Source organism: Pomacea canaliculata, linkage group LG14 (assembly GCF_003073045.1).
Source record: "Pomacea canaliculata isolate SZHN2017 linkage group LG14, ASM307304v1, whole genome shotgun sequence".
NCBI classification, from domain to species: domain Eukaryota; kingdom Metazoa; phylum Mollusca; class Gastropoda; order Architaenioglossa; family Ampullariidae; genus Pomacea; species Pomacea canaliculata.
The window spans coordinates 14,332,980-14,349,230 of NC_037603.1; the positions used below are offsets into that span (position 1 = coordinate 14,332,980).

The following is a 16,251-nucleotide window of genomic DNA, read 5'->3' on the forward strand; positions in this document are numbered from 1 at the left end:
TTTTCTTTTACCTCCCTGCCGTGCGCACCAGTTAGCAAACGCCTTTCATCCCCATCTTAGATATCTACAACGTTTGTGTTTGTACTTTGTAATCTTAGCTCTGGTCTCGAAGCTGTAGCTGTAAGGAGTGTAATTCAAAGTATGTGTGTGTGTGATGTTTATTATTTATCGCATTTCTCGTAGATTGAGGAAGGGAAGGGAGAGAGAGAGGGGGGTAGAAACGAACGTGTGTGGGGAGTAGGGCATCTTTTTTTCTTCTTCCGGTTCATACAACTGTGCAGTCAGATCCTCTTGCCCAAGGATGCCGTTATTTCCATCCCCTTCCCAAACAAGAGTTTGGTGCAAAGGTGCATCACTTGTGGCTACAGCTCCTGGCGCTTTGCTTTGTGGATAGAACGCTTGTGTGAGAAATGTTTTGAAGCCTCTTCTATGTTGTTGTACTTTTAACTGGGCTGTCTCCACAACGCCTGTCCTCTGTACACAAACACATAACCAACAGCATCTCATGTGAAGGCGGCAGATGATGGCCTGTTGGTCTCTATTATGCAGCTAATGATGAGAAGGAATGACTGCTGCTTTGGCTATCGCTTCATATCACGAAAGAAGATGTTTACATTCTATGTAGAAAAACAATCATATACAATCTTAAATCTTTCTCATTTACACAACATTGTTACTTAACTTGCAAGGCCTTAAAATAAATAAAGTGGCATTTGAATACAGTGTATGAGTCATACATATGCTGTTAGAGAGTTAACTTAAAATTTTACAATTTGATGAATATGATTTCTCACAAAGATCAACATTTTTTATGACACATGAAAATAAACGGAATCTGTTTTCTTTACAATTGACTTTTTTTTTTTCTCAAAATGGTCAATAAAAGTTAGAATTAACGGGCTGTATACGAGTCGTAGGGTATGGTTTTTACTGGGAAACGCATTTCAAATGCTAGTCTTCCTTAAAAATGTAGTTATTTACATGTAGAAAATCTGAAAGTAAAATAGTTGCTTGTTAAAAGAAATATCAACGTGTCATTTTTGATGGTCCTGCAATCGATTTTAAAACTTTGAAATAAACAGATCTGAGCCTGCAAAACCTTGGTTCTGCTAGACGTATCCAAAACCATATCAAAACAACAGTTACATATATATGAAGCTTTTGCCATCTTATTCTGCATATGTAGGTTTGACATCGTACTTAACCTTTCGGAATCTGTAATGAGGATTAGAAAACTAGGAACCAAAATTTGATACATGTAACAAATATAAGCATAGGTAATCTCTACATTGTTGGAACTTGTGATTTTTTTTGAAAGTTAAAAATAAGCTAAACTCTTTTATGAGATGAAGATAAGCGACAATACCCGTATAGCAGCGACATATGTAATCGAAAGGTTGAATAAGTCCCTTAAGCACTTTGAAAAATGCACCAGTAGAGGGTTTTTGTTTTGTTTTTGTTTTTGTTTTTTGAATAGGTTGATGTGTTCTCGTTCAAATAAATGAGAATGAACAGCATGCCAGCTTCGCTCCTTGCGTAAAATCCATCTGAATAATGTTATACATCCGGCGAGCCCCTGCTTGTGTGCTATGTTGGTCTCAAAGATGTGGTTGTGAAGCGCTACCTTCTACGACCTGTTGACAGACTACAAACCGCATCAGCTTCTATGTTATTGATGCCTGTGGACCAGTCACGTGTTACTTTGAAGGCGATTCTCAATAGGACAAATATCGTCGAATATCTAAGTTTGGCACAGCTTTATGTCAAGCTCACAGGAAACCAATGGTTCTGGTTCTGGCACTTTTGACATTGAAACTTTGCTAAGTGTAAACTTTTGCCGATACATTAACCAGTAGATTTGTGAATACAGTGGGACTCTGAGGCTCATCGGAGGTTCGACGCTTCGGCACTTTGCCAACCAGAGAGGGTTGGGAAGAGGCGACCTCTGAATAGCAAACTAAAGCTTGACGCCAAGAAAAGTCCGTCTTCTTTACCTTACTTAACATGCCAGTTGTTGCTGTTGTTGATCATGATGATTTTTTTTTTTTTTTTTTGGAGAGGATGGAAACACACAAGCCGATAGAGCGAGGCTTAAATGGATCAAACACCACTGTCCTCGACAACTTATGGGCGCGTCGCTTCTGAAATTTGTTGTACATTACCATTCTACGAACTGGCAGAAACACATTTTCTGATTCCTGTGAAAACAGTTGTTCAGCCCTGTTCTGTACTGCGACTCTCCCTCTCTCTCTTAAAGAACCAAATTATCTTACAGAGAATGCGTTAACTTTCTCTCAACCATACAAGACGCACGCACGCACACGAACACACTTTAACAGCCAACCCTCTGTTTCTCCTCTTTAATTTTATTACCCTTTTCCTCTCATTTGCCTTGGCAGCTGTGTTCGCTCCACGCTCTCCAGATGTCGTTATCATCCTCGACAGAGAAATCAGCGCCATCTGCAGTATGTATATCTGCTGTTTCAGCCTGCTGTTGCACTGTTTTTATTATTATTAGTTTTCACATCATCCACGCTGCCTGTGGCTGATTTTGCAGCTGTTGTCGACATTCCCATTCAACGGTGTCAATACTTTTTCCCTTGTCACATATAGGTTAGCTGTTAGGAAAGTTAAATGGTGGGACTTAGTTTAAGTACTTGCAAGAGTACTCATTGGTTTACACATACTCATGAATGACAAAAAGTCCTGTCGTCTTCTTTAGGTTGATAGCAAAGCTACAGTTCAGGACGCAGTAAAAGTAAGGGTCTTTAGTTCACCCACACATCTGCCACGAGATATAACATTAGTGTAGGATTCTAACGAATCTGAACAATGTTGTTGTTCTCATATGGCACAGTTAAGGTCTTCGATGATCTCCATACGGCTGAAGTAAGGCTAGCTTCAGTCTCTCCAGTACAGTGCAAGATTATTTGATCCAGTGTACATCGTTTTTTTGGGGGGAAAAAATATAATCCAAACATTTTGCGCGGCTTAAGCGAATTTGTGGATTACTGGACCGCGGCTTAATGGCTCTACAGTCTACACTGTAGTTCGGAAAGGAGAGGGGAGGGGATTTTTCTGATAGGGAAGCTGGATCGAACAGTAAAGGATCGAAGTCTTAGTACATCCATTTTAGTGAACAACTCACGCAATCTACTTGTTCCTGGACTGTGTCCAGGTGCGGTAGTGGTTGACATGACCTCCAACTGCGTCCCCAGCCTCGTGTGATATATTTTACGTCTGTCGCATAGCCCATTCCAACGTCACTAGACAACACTGTTACTGGCTGTGGGAAAGATCGTTTCACTGCTGCCGAACAGTTTCCTCCCGCTGTTTTGTTTTCCCCATCCACCCGGCCTCCCACCCCGACCCTGCCAGACTAGTTTGTTGCTGACGTGGCGTCTGGGTGTCGGCTGCGATCAGTCTTGTGTTTTCGTGTAAGCCAGTCACGCTGCGCATTTCCTGGTGTAGTTGAAGGACTTTTTTCTCCTGCGTTCGCGTTGTATGTGTTTGTGTCACAAAGAATAGGGCAGCGTGACCTGTGGAGTTTGACGGATTAATCAGATGACCACTGTACACGAGGTGCTTGGCGACAACCAGTTCAAGTCGGTTCATCACATTAAGTATTTTCGAAACGTGTGAATAGCGGTAACTCATGCACACACCAGAAACACCAGAAGAGTAACACACACGATAAACCTACTCTTCACGTACGCACGTCTTCTCCCCTGCCTCTCTTTCCACCTCCTTAGCACTTTATAGCGTTGGACTTTATTCTCAGGAAACACTCTCTTTTTTTTAAGAAAACTCTTTTCTTCCTCCCTTGTCTCTACCTCTTTAGCCGTTTACAGATCGAGTTTTGCAAGAACTCCACTGCCATTAACCTAATACTAATACGTTTATAAATTGTTCCTCTTTCCTGCACGTCTATTCCTCTCTCTGTCTGGTTTCTGATGGACAGGTAGATCACAAACTTGTATTACTGGACTGCTGGCAGACGATTTTTTCCAGTTAACTACTAAAACGAGGCATGATACTACAAAGTTTCCGGTTTAGTCACATTCTTTGTTTAGGCTCACAGAGACTAACAGCGGAGAACTTCGTAAGAGGCTAAGCGTTGGTCTTGGCAGACAGACAGCAATCCACCTTTACATGTCCATGCTGAGACTACAGGCAAAAAGCGCGCCGAGTGTGATGTTTATATAAGCAGTAGTCCTACATTTTTCGTCGTCAATGGCTCGTTGCGGGTCCTTAATCTACGCCTTTCTACGGTGTCAACCTCTCCAAGAAACTGTCTTTACAGTCGAAAATATTTCAAACAAAACACTTTATTTACAGTTTATACAACGGTGTCCACTTGTATACACTCTGGCAAATCAGCGACAAGCTGAAAACTACTCTAGCAGCGACTCCTGCTTCTTCATCAGCGACACGCGCTTCGCATCTCTTGCAACAGCGACACTCGCTCACTAGAGGCGACACACGTACACAATAGATAGAGCTCCATTAACTCTCTACTTCACTCCATTCTTGAAGCTCACTCTCACCACTTATATACCCTTAACTAGAAACATGCAGCATCTACTCGTTACGCATGCGCTCTCTCGCACCGAACATTCCAGGTACCAAGGTTTGCGTCAGTCATACTTTCTCACTCACCTGCTAGAATGGTCTAGTCGGGCGTAGTCACATCAGTTTGGCTGTCACCGGCGAGTCAAAACGCTTCCGGCGCTCGCACATTTAATTCGTAACAGGAAAGACTTTCTACTTAAGTTATAGGGTACTTAAATGGCAGTTAACATACCATCTTAGAAAAAAAAAAGTGTCTCTACCTCATGGTCATTTCGAAATTTAAGAGAAAGGGGAGGAAATGGAGGACCTGGTGACATTCCCCTCCCCACCACTCCCGACACCAAGAGAACTGTGTGGCCCCTGAGACGAACTGAGGGCATTGCAATCGTGACTGCGGTGGTGAAAAGCACCCTGATGCGCAAGAACCTCTAGCATGCACGATAAATGTGTTTCCCGCGGCGTGAACGAAATGTTCTGATGACGTCACAGGTCGTGCGCCCCACACCTGTAGGAAGAATGCAGGTGAGGCCAAAAAGAAGCTCGTGACAGGTTTGAAACGTTTGCGTGCCTGGCCTCGTATAACTTTGTTGACACGACTGCACCAGCACCCTGCTAGGTTTCTAAAGATGAGATCAACATATATCAGATACGCCCTTGTAAAAAAAGTGAGGTAAAGACACGGAAAGCTGAAGATTACAAGTAGTGTTTGGTCGAAAGACATTGTATGTACACATATACCAGACATTTGTCTAGCAAGGTGTAAAAACAAAACTGGCTCGCTGTGCGTGTTCGTATGTGTGCGTGTGTGACTGAGAGAAAGAAAGGGAAAAGAGTGATTAAGAACGAAGAACTAGTGTGTTTTATAGTTATATAGCCATTCTGAGCACATTTTCGCCATTGTGCCGTTGATGAAACTTTCTCCACTTCAAATCACAGATCTTACCAACGTCTCCACCCAGCCTTCAGGGGCTTTAGTTATGAAGTGAGGGTAATTTTTCTTTACCTCATGATTTGTTGTATTTCTCCAACTGGAGATATGGTCTGTGCAAAGGGAAGAAGATGAAGAAAACAGGCATACAGCGAACAACAAACTTCAATGCCCAAACCCATTCTCTCACTCTCAAAGTCGGGAAGTGCAAATATCAAAGAGTAAAAGCCCAATATTTTCTTACCCAAATGATTGGGTTTTCTTTATTATAAGATGACAACTAAAACAGACTTGAGTGCATATCACGACCTACTCCCTGACTTCGTCACACACACACCCACAATTAACATGTTTTCTCGCCAACCCAGAGACAAACACACGTTGTGGCAGAACAGATTTCCCCAAGAGTTACCCCTAGTTATGAATCATACAGGATCATCATGTTCCCACCTTCACCTCTCGCCTAACATTTGTGTTTGAGGGATGATCGCGACACAATAAATTGAGACTATATATACATACGCTTGACTCATTTCCGGTTGTTTACAATGCATAGATTCGTATGTCAATAATTAATAGCGCTGTGAGAAGGAATAGAGGATGTTTTGTAACAGAGCATTTAAGTTAGGTGAGTTGTAGTGTTATGTGTCACTATGACATATTTGTTGCATGTTTTCGTATTATTTCGCCAGTCATTCAGCTAAAATCACGCATGCTGGAGTACTTCCGTAAAGGGTGGAGCTCTCACGAGGCTGTCATCAAACTAATTATCTCGCCCTAATTTTTTTTTTATTACACTACCTTGATCCATTTTAAAAATAACGTTCCGTACTATCCCCCAACTTCCCTTTCCCTCTAAAAATATTGAACCTGCATGTTGCATGTTTTATTTTCGTTCAAAATAATTTGACTATATCAAGTTAAGGCAGGTGATATTGTAACAAAAGGAAGGAGATTATTTTTATGTGTTCTGATTTTCTCGAGAATTTAATTTGTTATGACCAGGATCAACCTGCCATCTGCTTCATATCCTGATAGCAAGAATAAAAGTGTTGGTATTTTTGTTATCGTGTAACAGGATTTTATTGTGTAACATGGAAATTGCGATAAAAATAGCACAGTTTCTCTCGCTTTCTCTATTTGCTTTGTTTCTGTTCAACACGTTTAACCACGTGACTTAATGATGCAGAATTTCCCTCATCACGAAGCAAGACCAATGCCTAGTCTTGGACTGTCACTTCTGTTTTGGACGGGTTCCTGTGAATATTCTCGATTTTTCCATAAATTTCCGAGGTCCGCACTTTTCTCCTTCCTGGAACCAGATGGCTTCCGCACACAATCAAAAATACTATCACAACCAGTCAAGCAACCATATTTGTTACCAGTGACGTCAGTTAGAAATTTGCTTTATTTTCTCTTGCATCCTCTGCTTCACGCCCTCTCTCGTTAGCTTTGGATTTTTCCATCCAGCTGATCGAGCGATTACTGTATAAGAACTTTGATGTTCCTATTCTCCGAAAAAAAAATAAAGGCCGGGGAAATTTATTATTATTATGAAAGAGACGGGTTGAAATTACGAAAGATTCGGGAGAGGGGGAGGGGACTTTCCCTGCAGTCCTAACTTTAACGCCTTCAGTATTGACACATTATGGAGATACTAAGGGAAATATTTTCAAATACCTAAAAGCGAGAAGGAATTCAACGCTAATTCTATTATTTTAAACTAATATTATTTATTAAGATGCTTCAAAGGACTAGTGGGTGGAGATTTTTTCCAAGAAGTAAAGAAATGCAAGGTTTCTGGCGCTGAGCAATAAATGTCTCACCACCACTCGTGCTAATTAATGTTCACTGATGTTCACTGACCAATGTCCGTCTTAGTGTCTGTATACAGGATTCAATCTGACGCAGAACAGAATGCCGTTATTTTTATTCTATTTATACTACATCCTTATGGAGCGTTATCCAACAGTATCGACTTTACTGAGCAACACCATATAGCGTGTCGCTGTCGAACTGCGTTTCGAACTGTGTTCAGGAACTAATGAGGTGCAAAACAGTTTTCTTGGTAAAGCTCAGTGCAATATACTATTTCCCAATTCTGGGTGAATACACCACTTTCGTTCTCGAGATCCACGCATACAAGCATCGCCACGTACAGAGAGAGATCCACAGCACCTACGTCAGCATTGTACGTGGATTCGTTGTCATAGTCTCAGCTTTGACGTATCAACAACACGAAAACACGAGAACAACAAGACCAACAACAAGTCGATCAAATAGAAAATGAAGAAAACAGGATGTCATGCATTAACTCATGCAGAAGGCGCTTCGTGCGTATTTATTTAGGATTTTTTTTTTTTTTTTGGATAGGGGGAGAGGTAGTAACTTTTCCCCCCTCGAGAAGCCGAAAGCTTGGGGAAACGGCAAATGCAGGAGACACTTTTTGTTTTGTAAAACGATATTAAAGACTATGTGTGACATATCTTGAAGTAAGATTGGCTGACGTCATCTAACTGACTGAACTCCACTGCCCACGCTTGAACTAAATACAACTGCACACGCAGCAATGTCTGCCGACATTACATTTTTCTATTTAAGACAAATCAATATTGTATTGTCTCCATTCAGATGCGCTGGCCTTTGCTGGGCCTTATTTATATCCAACGTGACCAGCGATGACGTGCGTGGCATCAAAGAACGTAACAAACAAGACGTAGTGTTGCCGACTTGGTTCACATTTCTGTCAACGTGTCGCTTAGACCTGATGGGTCGTACCCTTTGACCCTTTAAAGGGTCAGTGGGGAGGACAGTTTTGGAAGCTAATGATCGATTAAAGCTCGGTGCAAAGACATTATTTCCGAAAATTCGGGGTGGATATTCTCACAGAGAGAGGTCAGCATTACAAGTGTCAGGATTGCTTTATTAACATATGTTCCTAGCTCTCCCATTGGTTCAGGCTTTGACAGGACTGCGTACAATCCTGACGTCTGAGTTGTGGACCTCTTTCTGTGTTTGTAGCCTTTATCTGGTAGAAGTGGGTTCTCCCATATATGAGGAAATAGTATGTTTCCACCCGCTTTACCCAATTATTAGAATTTTTTTATATCCCACTAGTCCCGTAAATCACTATGTTCCTGGAGATAGAAGCGCTGGGGAAACGAATGTGATCCACGAATACATGCCAACGAACTACATTTCTCATAAAAGGCAGTCATGTCTACTATTTTTTTATCTTTGTTCTTTGTCAGCTGTTTCCATTATCACTAGGTTTGTTGTGTAGTCACCTGGGGTGGAATTTTGGTATTTTATTGGCTGGAGCATAGCTGAGAATTTTGAGCCCTCAAAAAGAAAAACTTTGCCCACCCCTGGTCAAGAGTCTACACGGCATCCAAATGTAACTGAAAAATCAGCAAAGACAAGCAACATCAACGATCGACAAGAATTAAAAATTCTATCAAAACCGTTTGTATATCAGGGAAGTGTCATTCACATGAAAACAGTTCATTGCTAGCATCAAGGATATATATAAAGCATACAATGATATATCAAGGTCAGGACAGGATCGAAGCTCTTAACATGACGAGAACTATAATTAGATTACCAAACGTCTACATTTTGAGTTAATAATAATAATGCAAAATTTGTAAAGCGCATACTCACACTCCTAATCAGTATGCTCTTAGCGCTTAAGAACAAGAACGAAACATGGACAGCATACGAGGGACAGGAAAACAAATAACATATGAGCTATAAAAGAGTAAACAACCTACTAAACGAATAAAATTAAATACAGAAAACACAAAGAGAAACCAAATAACAAGAACAAGAGCCGAGAGCAACATAATATTGCAAAAGGAAGGGTGTAAAAAAGGACTAGTATTATGGGAAAGGTTGTTAATAATAATAATAAATGATAATTTTATAAAGTGCAATAATCTCAGCCAAACGCGAACTTATTGCGCTGAACAAGATCACAACATAGTAACAAAGATGTAGAATAAGATCACAAAATAGTAACAAAGATGTAGAATAAGATCACAAAATAGTAACAAAGATGTAGAACAAGTTAACAAAAAGTAACAAAGATGTAGAGCAAAATCTCAAAATAGGTCATCATTAAATGATCGATAACAATATTTATGAAAATGTATCCAGTCGAAAACCCCTGAAAAAAGCAATAGTTTACTTTTCAAGAGTGAAGGTGGGGAATGGAATATCTGAAAAAAAAATTGTATCCACGATGAAAAGCGCCACTGACAGCACTTTACTGATAATAACTCGAGCACATGTATAAACAGACAATAATAGTACAAAAAGGGGGCGTGCCCTGGTGGGAAATCCCTCCCCTTTCTTCGCAATCGTCGATCGTCTAGCCTTAAAGGCAAAAATTACAGATACTTACCACTTATGGAGTTTGTCTGAGAGCCATCCTGACATAGAAGACTTTGTGGAATTAGTGGTAGATAAAGTTGTGGCGCTTCTTGCCCCGAAACAGTTCTCCTAGGGAATTTCCCCATCCTATTAAATGACGTCAAACCACGTGACCACAACGGCAAAGCCTGCGTAAAAACTATTCGCGTTGCTTCAAATGCTGTTCTTTCAAGTTGTAGATACGCTTTAAACAGCAAATATGTTTCTCCAGTTGTCATTCTGCTTGTGCATTTAGCATTAGCTTGAGCTGATGGAAAATTCCATTAAAAATTTGAGACTGGGTAGCACTGTCACAACGTATCCCGACATTCTTTGCCCAATTTCCTCTAAAAATATTCATCATGGCGGATTAGTTCGCAGGTAATGGAAATATTTCAACTTTTGAATATCTTTTACACATTTACATGTGCTTATCGTGCAATATTATTACAGATTTAGTCAGTGGTCTCTTCTTCTGTCGTTTTCGTCCGTTTTATTCATGTGTGCGCTTACGAGTCTGAAGAAAGCATAAGCTGTCTGTAGTGGTTTCTCTGAAGGCTGTATTTTGCACCATATTGCACGTAATTAGCTTCGATAAGAAAGTGAATTTTTGAAGATAGACTTGTCATAAGTTTCAGTATATCGGTATTAATCTAATTCTTGGATGATTCCTTTTTAGACTTATGTAATGAAAAGTCTGAACGCGTTATTCGTTTCTCGCTATGACGTCTGGGTGCGTTTGTGACAGCTGTTCGTCCACTCGTCTGCTACTGCGCTAGCTGGCGACAACGACAAACGGTCTGCACTTTCAGTTCGTTCGTTTACAGCTAGTTTCGAAACAGGTAAATCAATATTTGTTTCAACGAGTGCGTGGCCCTGAACATAATTTAACAGGAGGAATAAACCCTTATGGCGTTAGCATCTACAACGTGATCAGAAAACTGTCGTCTGCAACAGTAGGAACAGTCGAATAGTGCTAAATCTTGACAGCTATTCGGGGTAGCCCAGCCAGCTGTGGGACGCGATGCGTAGGCGAGGTAATGCTGTATGTTGCTGAGTTTGCGTCGGTGTCGGGTCGTTTGACATCAGGAGGTGGTTGTGTCACCGGTTTTTCACGATTTCACTTAGCGTCAATGCAGCTTAACTATTTTGTTAACACTATTTGGATCATATAAGGATTAATAATTAGTTTTGGTCGCACCGTCAACAACTCTACATGCATATTGTGATTTGCCGGTGCTTTCAAAAGTGATAGTGGCTTAAGCATATGTTTCATTCTGTATAAAGTCTCTGAAGTCCAGCACCATAAGAGACATTATGGTGATCATGTAAGTACCAGATTCTGCAAGAATTTTTGTAATTTAACAACTAAAAATAAAGAAATCTCAGAGGAAGTAATTTTTATCACCATCCAAACCAACATCCTTTTATTTTGCTGATCAGTCATGTTATGCATGTCTGTATTTTCAGTATTCAGGATTGATTTCTCAGAATATTCATTTCAAAGTATGACAAAACATAAGAGATAAAAGTAACTGACAGGGGGTTGTGTATTAAATTTATTTATTTTGATCAGGTTAATCTTAATACATGATTTGTTATTTATTGTTTTATTCATTTAGTAAACTCAACCAGGCCTTTTGAAATTTTGTACCATATGGAAGTTCACAACCAGCTTAAATTGCCTTTACAATTTATATATATGCACACTTTTGACTTTTATGCTCATGAATATTATTTTATTGGCTTACATAAAATGACTGTAGATATGGTGACATTTTGTGGAGTAAAAATATTCATGTATCATATCTTCCACATTTTTTAGAGTGTATCATTAACCAGTTATTGTAAACATTCATTTGGCATGTAGTACTATAGTTATTAATAAATATTAAATGTTTTGTAATATAAAGGAAAATTAATTGTTGGGATGATTTGCAGGATTTTTATTTGTTATGAAGTAAGGATTAAGTACTGTTGCTAAATTGATAAATAGAATAAACAGGTAGATTTTTTATTTTATAAAATTCTGATTGATGTTTTTACTAGGCTTTATGCCACATTTTCCCATGGTGATGATGACTTTTGCTTGTATAACTTGTTTTAAACCGTCTGACACTATTCTAATACATGGCTGCACTCTCATTTTCAGTACCATGACAGATTTTTTTATTAGTAGCACCAGAGTCCTCAAAGGAGCAAACTGTTGTGCATATTTATTTTATCAAGAAGTAGTTGGTACATGCATAAAAAAGTGAAGAGTCAATCTATTAAGTAGTTCTGGAAATGAAGAATTTTAAAATTTTGTTTTAAAATCCCTTGTTTCTCAATGCGTGCAAGTGCACTGAAATAATGACAAAATGAAACCTTTCTGGCGAGCTCTTTGTATTGTACTTCAATGATAAGAGACACTATTCACCTCCAAAAAGCAATTTTAGAAACCTACTTGGAAATTTTTCAAATTGGAAGTTAAAATAAAAGAAATTAATAGTAAATAATAAAAGTGAACTTTTCATAGTAAATTATAAACAAAGAAAACGATGGAACATTTGCCATATTAAAAAAAACTCCCACTGATCATTAATTTTATCTGTATAGATTTTGCAGACTATGTATACAGGTAATGTTGAGGGAAAGCCATAACAGTTATCTAAGGATGTGCCTTCAGATAAACATGCTCTCCTCCTTTGGTACACTAAACATTAAAGTGTTCTATTTTTTGCCTGGGAAAAAGGATGTCATGAATGTCAGCAGGAACTGCAAATGTGAGGAGCTTGTGGCACTTAAAGATGAAATATGAGGCATATTATGCATGAGTTGAATATGTCATTTGAGACAAATTATACCTTTGCCTCATTTTATAAACAAGCTTAAAATGTACACATGTATGTGTAAAGTTGCTGAGTCAGAACTTTGCTTTCTAGAAATGGCATAGCTTTGTATACTTGTGACTTTTGTTTTTAGTATTACAAGTATATATATATATTGATGCCGATGTTGGTCCGTTGACTGAGAGCATTATTTACTCATCAGTTTGTTTAGATTGTGGAGAAAATATGTTACTGAATTAAGAAAATGCATTTATATATATATGCAAAACCTGGTATTTCAGAAAGAGGAAAACTAATACATAGTAGGTAAATGTTGATAAACGAGAAAAGCCTTGTCTAAATGATAACAAAGTTTAATGATGCGAAACAGAAGATGCAGTTACCAAAATTCATGAACTGTTTTATTCAGGGATATCAATCAGTCTTAGGATATAATCATATGGGTCTTAGAGAAGATAAAAACCTATTAATGAAATCTAAATTCATTGTACTTCTGGTAAAGTTGCGATAATCAAAGAAAATAAGTTTTATTTTGATGATAAATCCTTACAAATAGAACAGGCATAAAAGTATATAAATTTCGTTATATAACTAATATATAAATCTGCATAACTTTACTAACATATAGTAAAACAATTAACATAAGAAATAGATTGGTGAGTGTTTTGATTCTGTGTGTGTATGTGCACACATAGGTTTAATGATTTTTTTAAAAATTGTGTCACAGATTTATGTTTTTTTATGGTACATTAAGATTTTCTTGTTATGGTCATTCATTTGAGTCACATTTTATACAAAGACCTGATGATTATTTTTTTAGGAAGGTTTCATTTTAGTTTGAAGTTAAAAACCAAATCAAATAGTTATAGTCAATCACTCAGCCAGCTGTATTCAAACTTTTCTCTCACAAATCCCTTCCTTTATCCCCTTTCAAAGACAGTCATCTTGATTACTCTTTATCAAAAGGTCTCCCAGTTTCTTGAAACCAATTTTTTTCCCAGTTCCCTAACCAATTTTTAAGAAAAGGGAACCGGCAGTACTTTAGCGATGAAGATGAATTTTAGACAGGTGCTGATGATGATAATGACGGAAGTTCGATGCAAAATAGGGGGCATGTCTTCAAATGATAGATCTCCCTCCCACTTGGCCACATCAAGCACGGCGCTGGCGCTGTAGTTGTAGAACGATTTCTCAGTCTGAGAGCGGAACGTGATTACGCCCACAGAAGAAGCGAAAGGCGGAAAGCTGGTTGGCTGTGTGTAGAGTGTCGCAATAGAAACAGTGCACACGCCGGCCCTTCATTCATAAATATCGATCACGGCAGTAGACATGCGCGGCGCACGTCGTGATCTTTGTGTGACGTCACACATGGCCGCTACGCCCTCGGTTTCAGAACTCCCCTCGTCACTCTTCATCTTCGCCTCTGGCTCCCCAGATTGCCCAAAATAAGTTTTGAAGAGCTGCAGGAAGATGATAATGCGGTTTAAGTTTTAGTAACCGGAAGATAGCCTGTAAACTTTCTTCTCATGTGGAGTGTCTGCGGTGAATTAAGTTGAGAAGAGGACCTACTTTTTTGGTCAGATCTTCAGATCTGGTGTTCGGTTGCTGATTTTGTGTGATAGGAAGAAGCTGTTTTTTTTGGAAGAGGTGGAATGTCTCTTTTTTGAGTAATTTTGCAAACAATGTTTCAATGTTACAGCCTAATTGGTCTTAAAATGAAAACATTTTTCCCCATCTGAAGAAAAGAATTAAATAATCTTTGGACACCCAGATTGTATGCAAACTAGATTAGAAAGTTACATTTTGACTATAAATCTCATCTATTCAACACACACAATGCACAAAGTACATTAGGTGCACAAGAAGTATGTGTATATGTGAGAGGGTATAGGTGTGTGCATGTTAAATGTTATTATATGGGTTGCTGAGTTGTTATATATGTTTTATATATATATATACACACACACATTATGTTATGTTCATGTGTACAAATTATTCTGTGAGAAAAAGAAAAATTTCTGTCCTGGATTATGCCTGGTACAGACAATAAAGATTGATTCATATCATTAGATAATTCAGATAGTATACTAAAACACTCTGCTACCTTTGCAGTTTCCATAAGATACTTTGTCACTCTGATTCTCTTACCTCCTTCAAGTCTAAACTCAAGACACATCTTTTCAGAACGACTTCAATGAAACCCTGTCCTAATGTGTGTCTGCATTTACTTTGTTTATGAGTAGCATCTGTATTAGGAATGAGCATGTCTGTTATATGCGAATATGGGTGCGTCGTTGTTTATGATCTAGGCTATATATGATTTATGTAAAGCGTTCTGAGCAAAAAATTTGTGGAAAGGCACTATATAAATCATTATCATTATTATTATTAGATACTGATTTTGTATATAACTACGCCATTGGGGTGCCATGTACTTTTCTATTCGCGTTTTGCATTTTGCCTGTATCTTTTTAAAATAATGTTTACTGTTGTAAATTTGTGGCATTCTAGAATGAGAGATATTTGATGGGAAATGGACAACTTTTTTGGGGGGAGGGGGGCTGAGTCCATTGCAGAACAGGAAGTGCTCTTCAGTAACTATTCATTTGCTTGATGTATGTCTGAAAGAATTTTTTTCTTACATAAAGTTGTTTGTATATTCATGGCATTGAATTCAACCATAGTAAAGACAGGGTCAGGTGGAAAGTCTAGGGAAATTATGTTTTGATTCAATGCTCAACACTTGAAACGTAATTGGACAAAAACATGCATTTCAGTTTCATCATATATATGCTTGATAATTGTCTCAGAGTTATTTAGATTCAGTTGTTAAAACATTGGTCTGGATAGTGTTTGTATATTTAGCTTTTTTGAAAATTGTTTCAATTCATTCTAAATTCACATTATTTAAACGCTGATTTTCTCTCTGAATAAGAAATATAGAAACGGAGACAGAGAAGGAATCTTACATTTGATTCGTTGTAGTTTTTAGAACAACCAAATGATAATAAAACTTACTTGCAGAACTTAGATTTTTGCCCATATTTAAAGGGGAGGGGGGAATCAGTGGGGAGCCAGCAACTGAGGCTATATCATGGCAAGGCAGCCAGCCCTGTAAACGGATGCCACATGCAAAGAAAGAACGGCATGGCTGAGATGAGAGCTGAACCCAGGACTGCCAACCTTTACTGTATTGGTGACAGGCACTAACCATTAGGCCACTGGACTGCCCCCATATAATTAGGGAGAGGAAAGAGCAGTATAAAAAAAGGCATAAAAATCATCAATATATATTTAATCTTATTTAATAGCTAAAGCAAAAGTATTATAATCACATACTCTATGGGAACAATGCCAACTGAAAAAGTAAAATCTTTATTTTGTGTAGTTTTAAGTGTAATTTTTTCCAAGTTATAAATAGATGAGATAAATTAAATTTTTAAAAGTTTTGTATAGAAACCAGTCTTAGATGATGTTGATTAGCGTAAGTGTGATGGTAAAGTTGGA

General features: G+C 38.4%; 1 protein-coding gene across 1 annotated transcript in view; it reads left to right on the forward strand.

Moving 5' to 3' along the window:
• Window positions 1-10,070: 10,070 nt before the first annotated feature.
• The window catches only part of LOC112554820 (fibronectin type-III domain-containing protein 3a-like), an 87,327-nt gene continuing 81,146 nt past the window's right edge, over window positions 10,071-16,251 (forward strand). Inside the window, exon 1 of the mRNA XM_025222873.1 lies at window positions 10,071-10,294. Within this exon, the coding sequence (XP_025078658.1) occupies window positions 10,185-10,294 (110 nt within the window). The 5' untranslated portion in view covers window positions 10,071-10,184. The remainder of the gene's footprint in view (window positions 10,295-16,251) is intronic.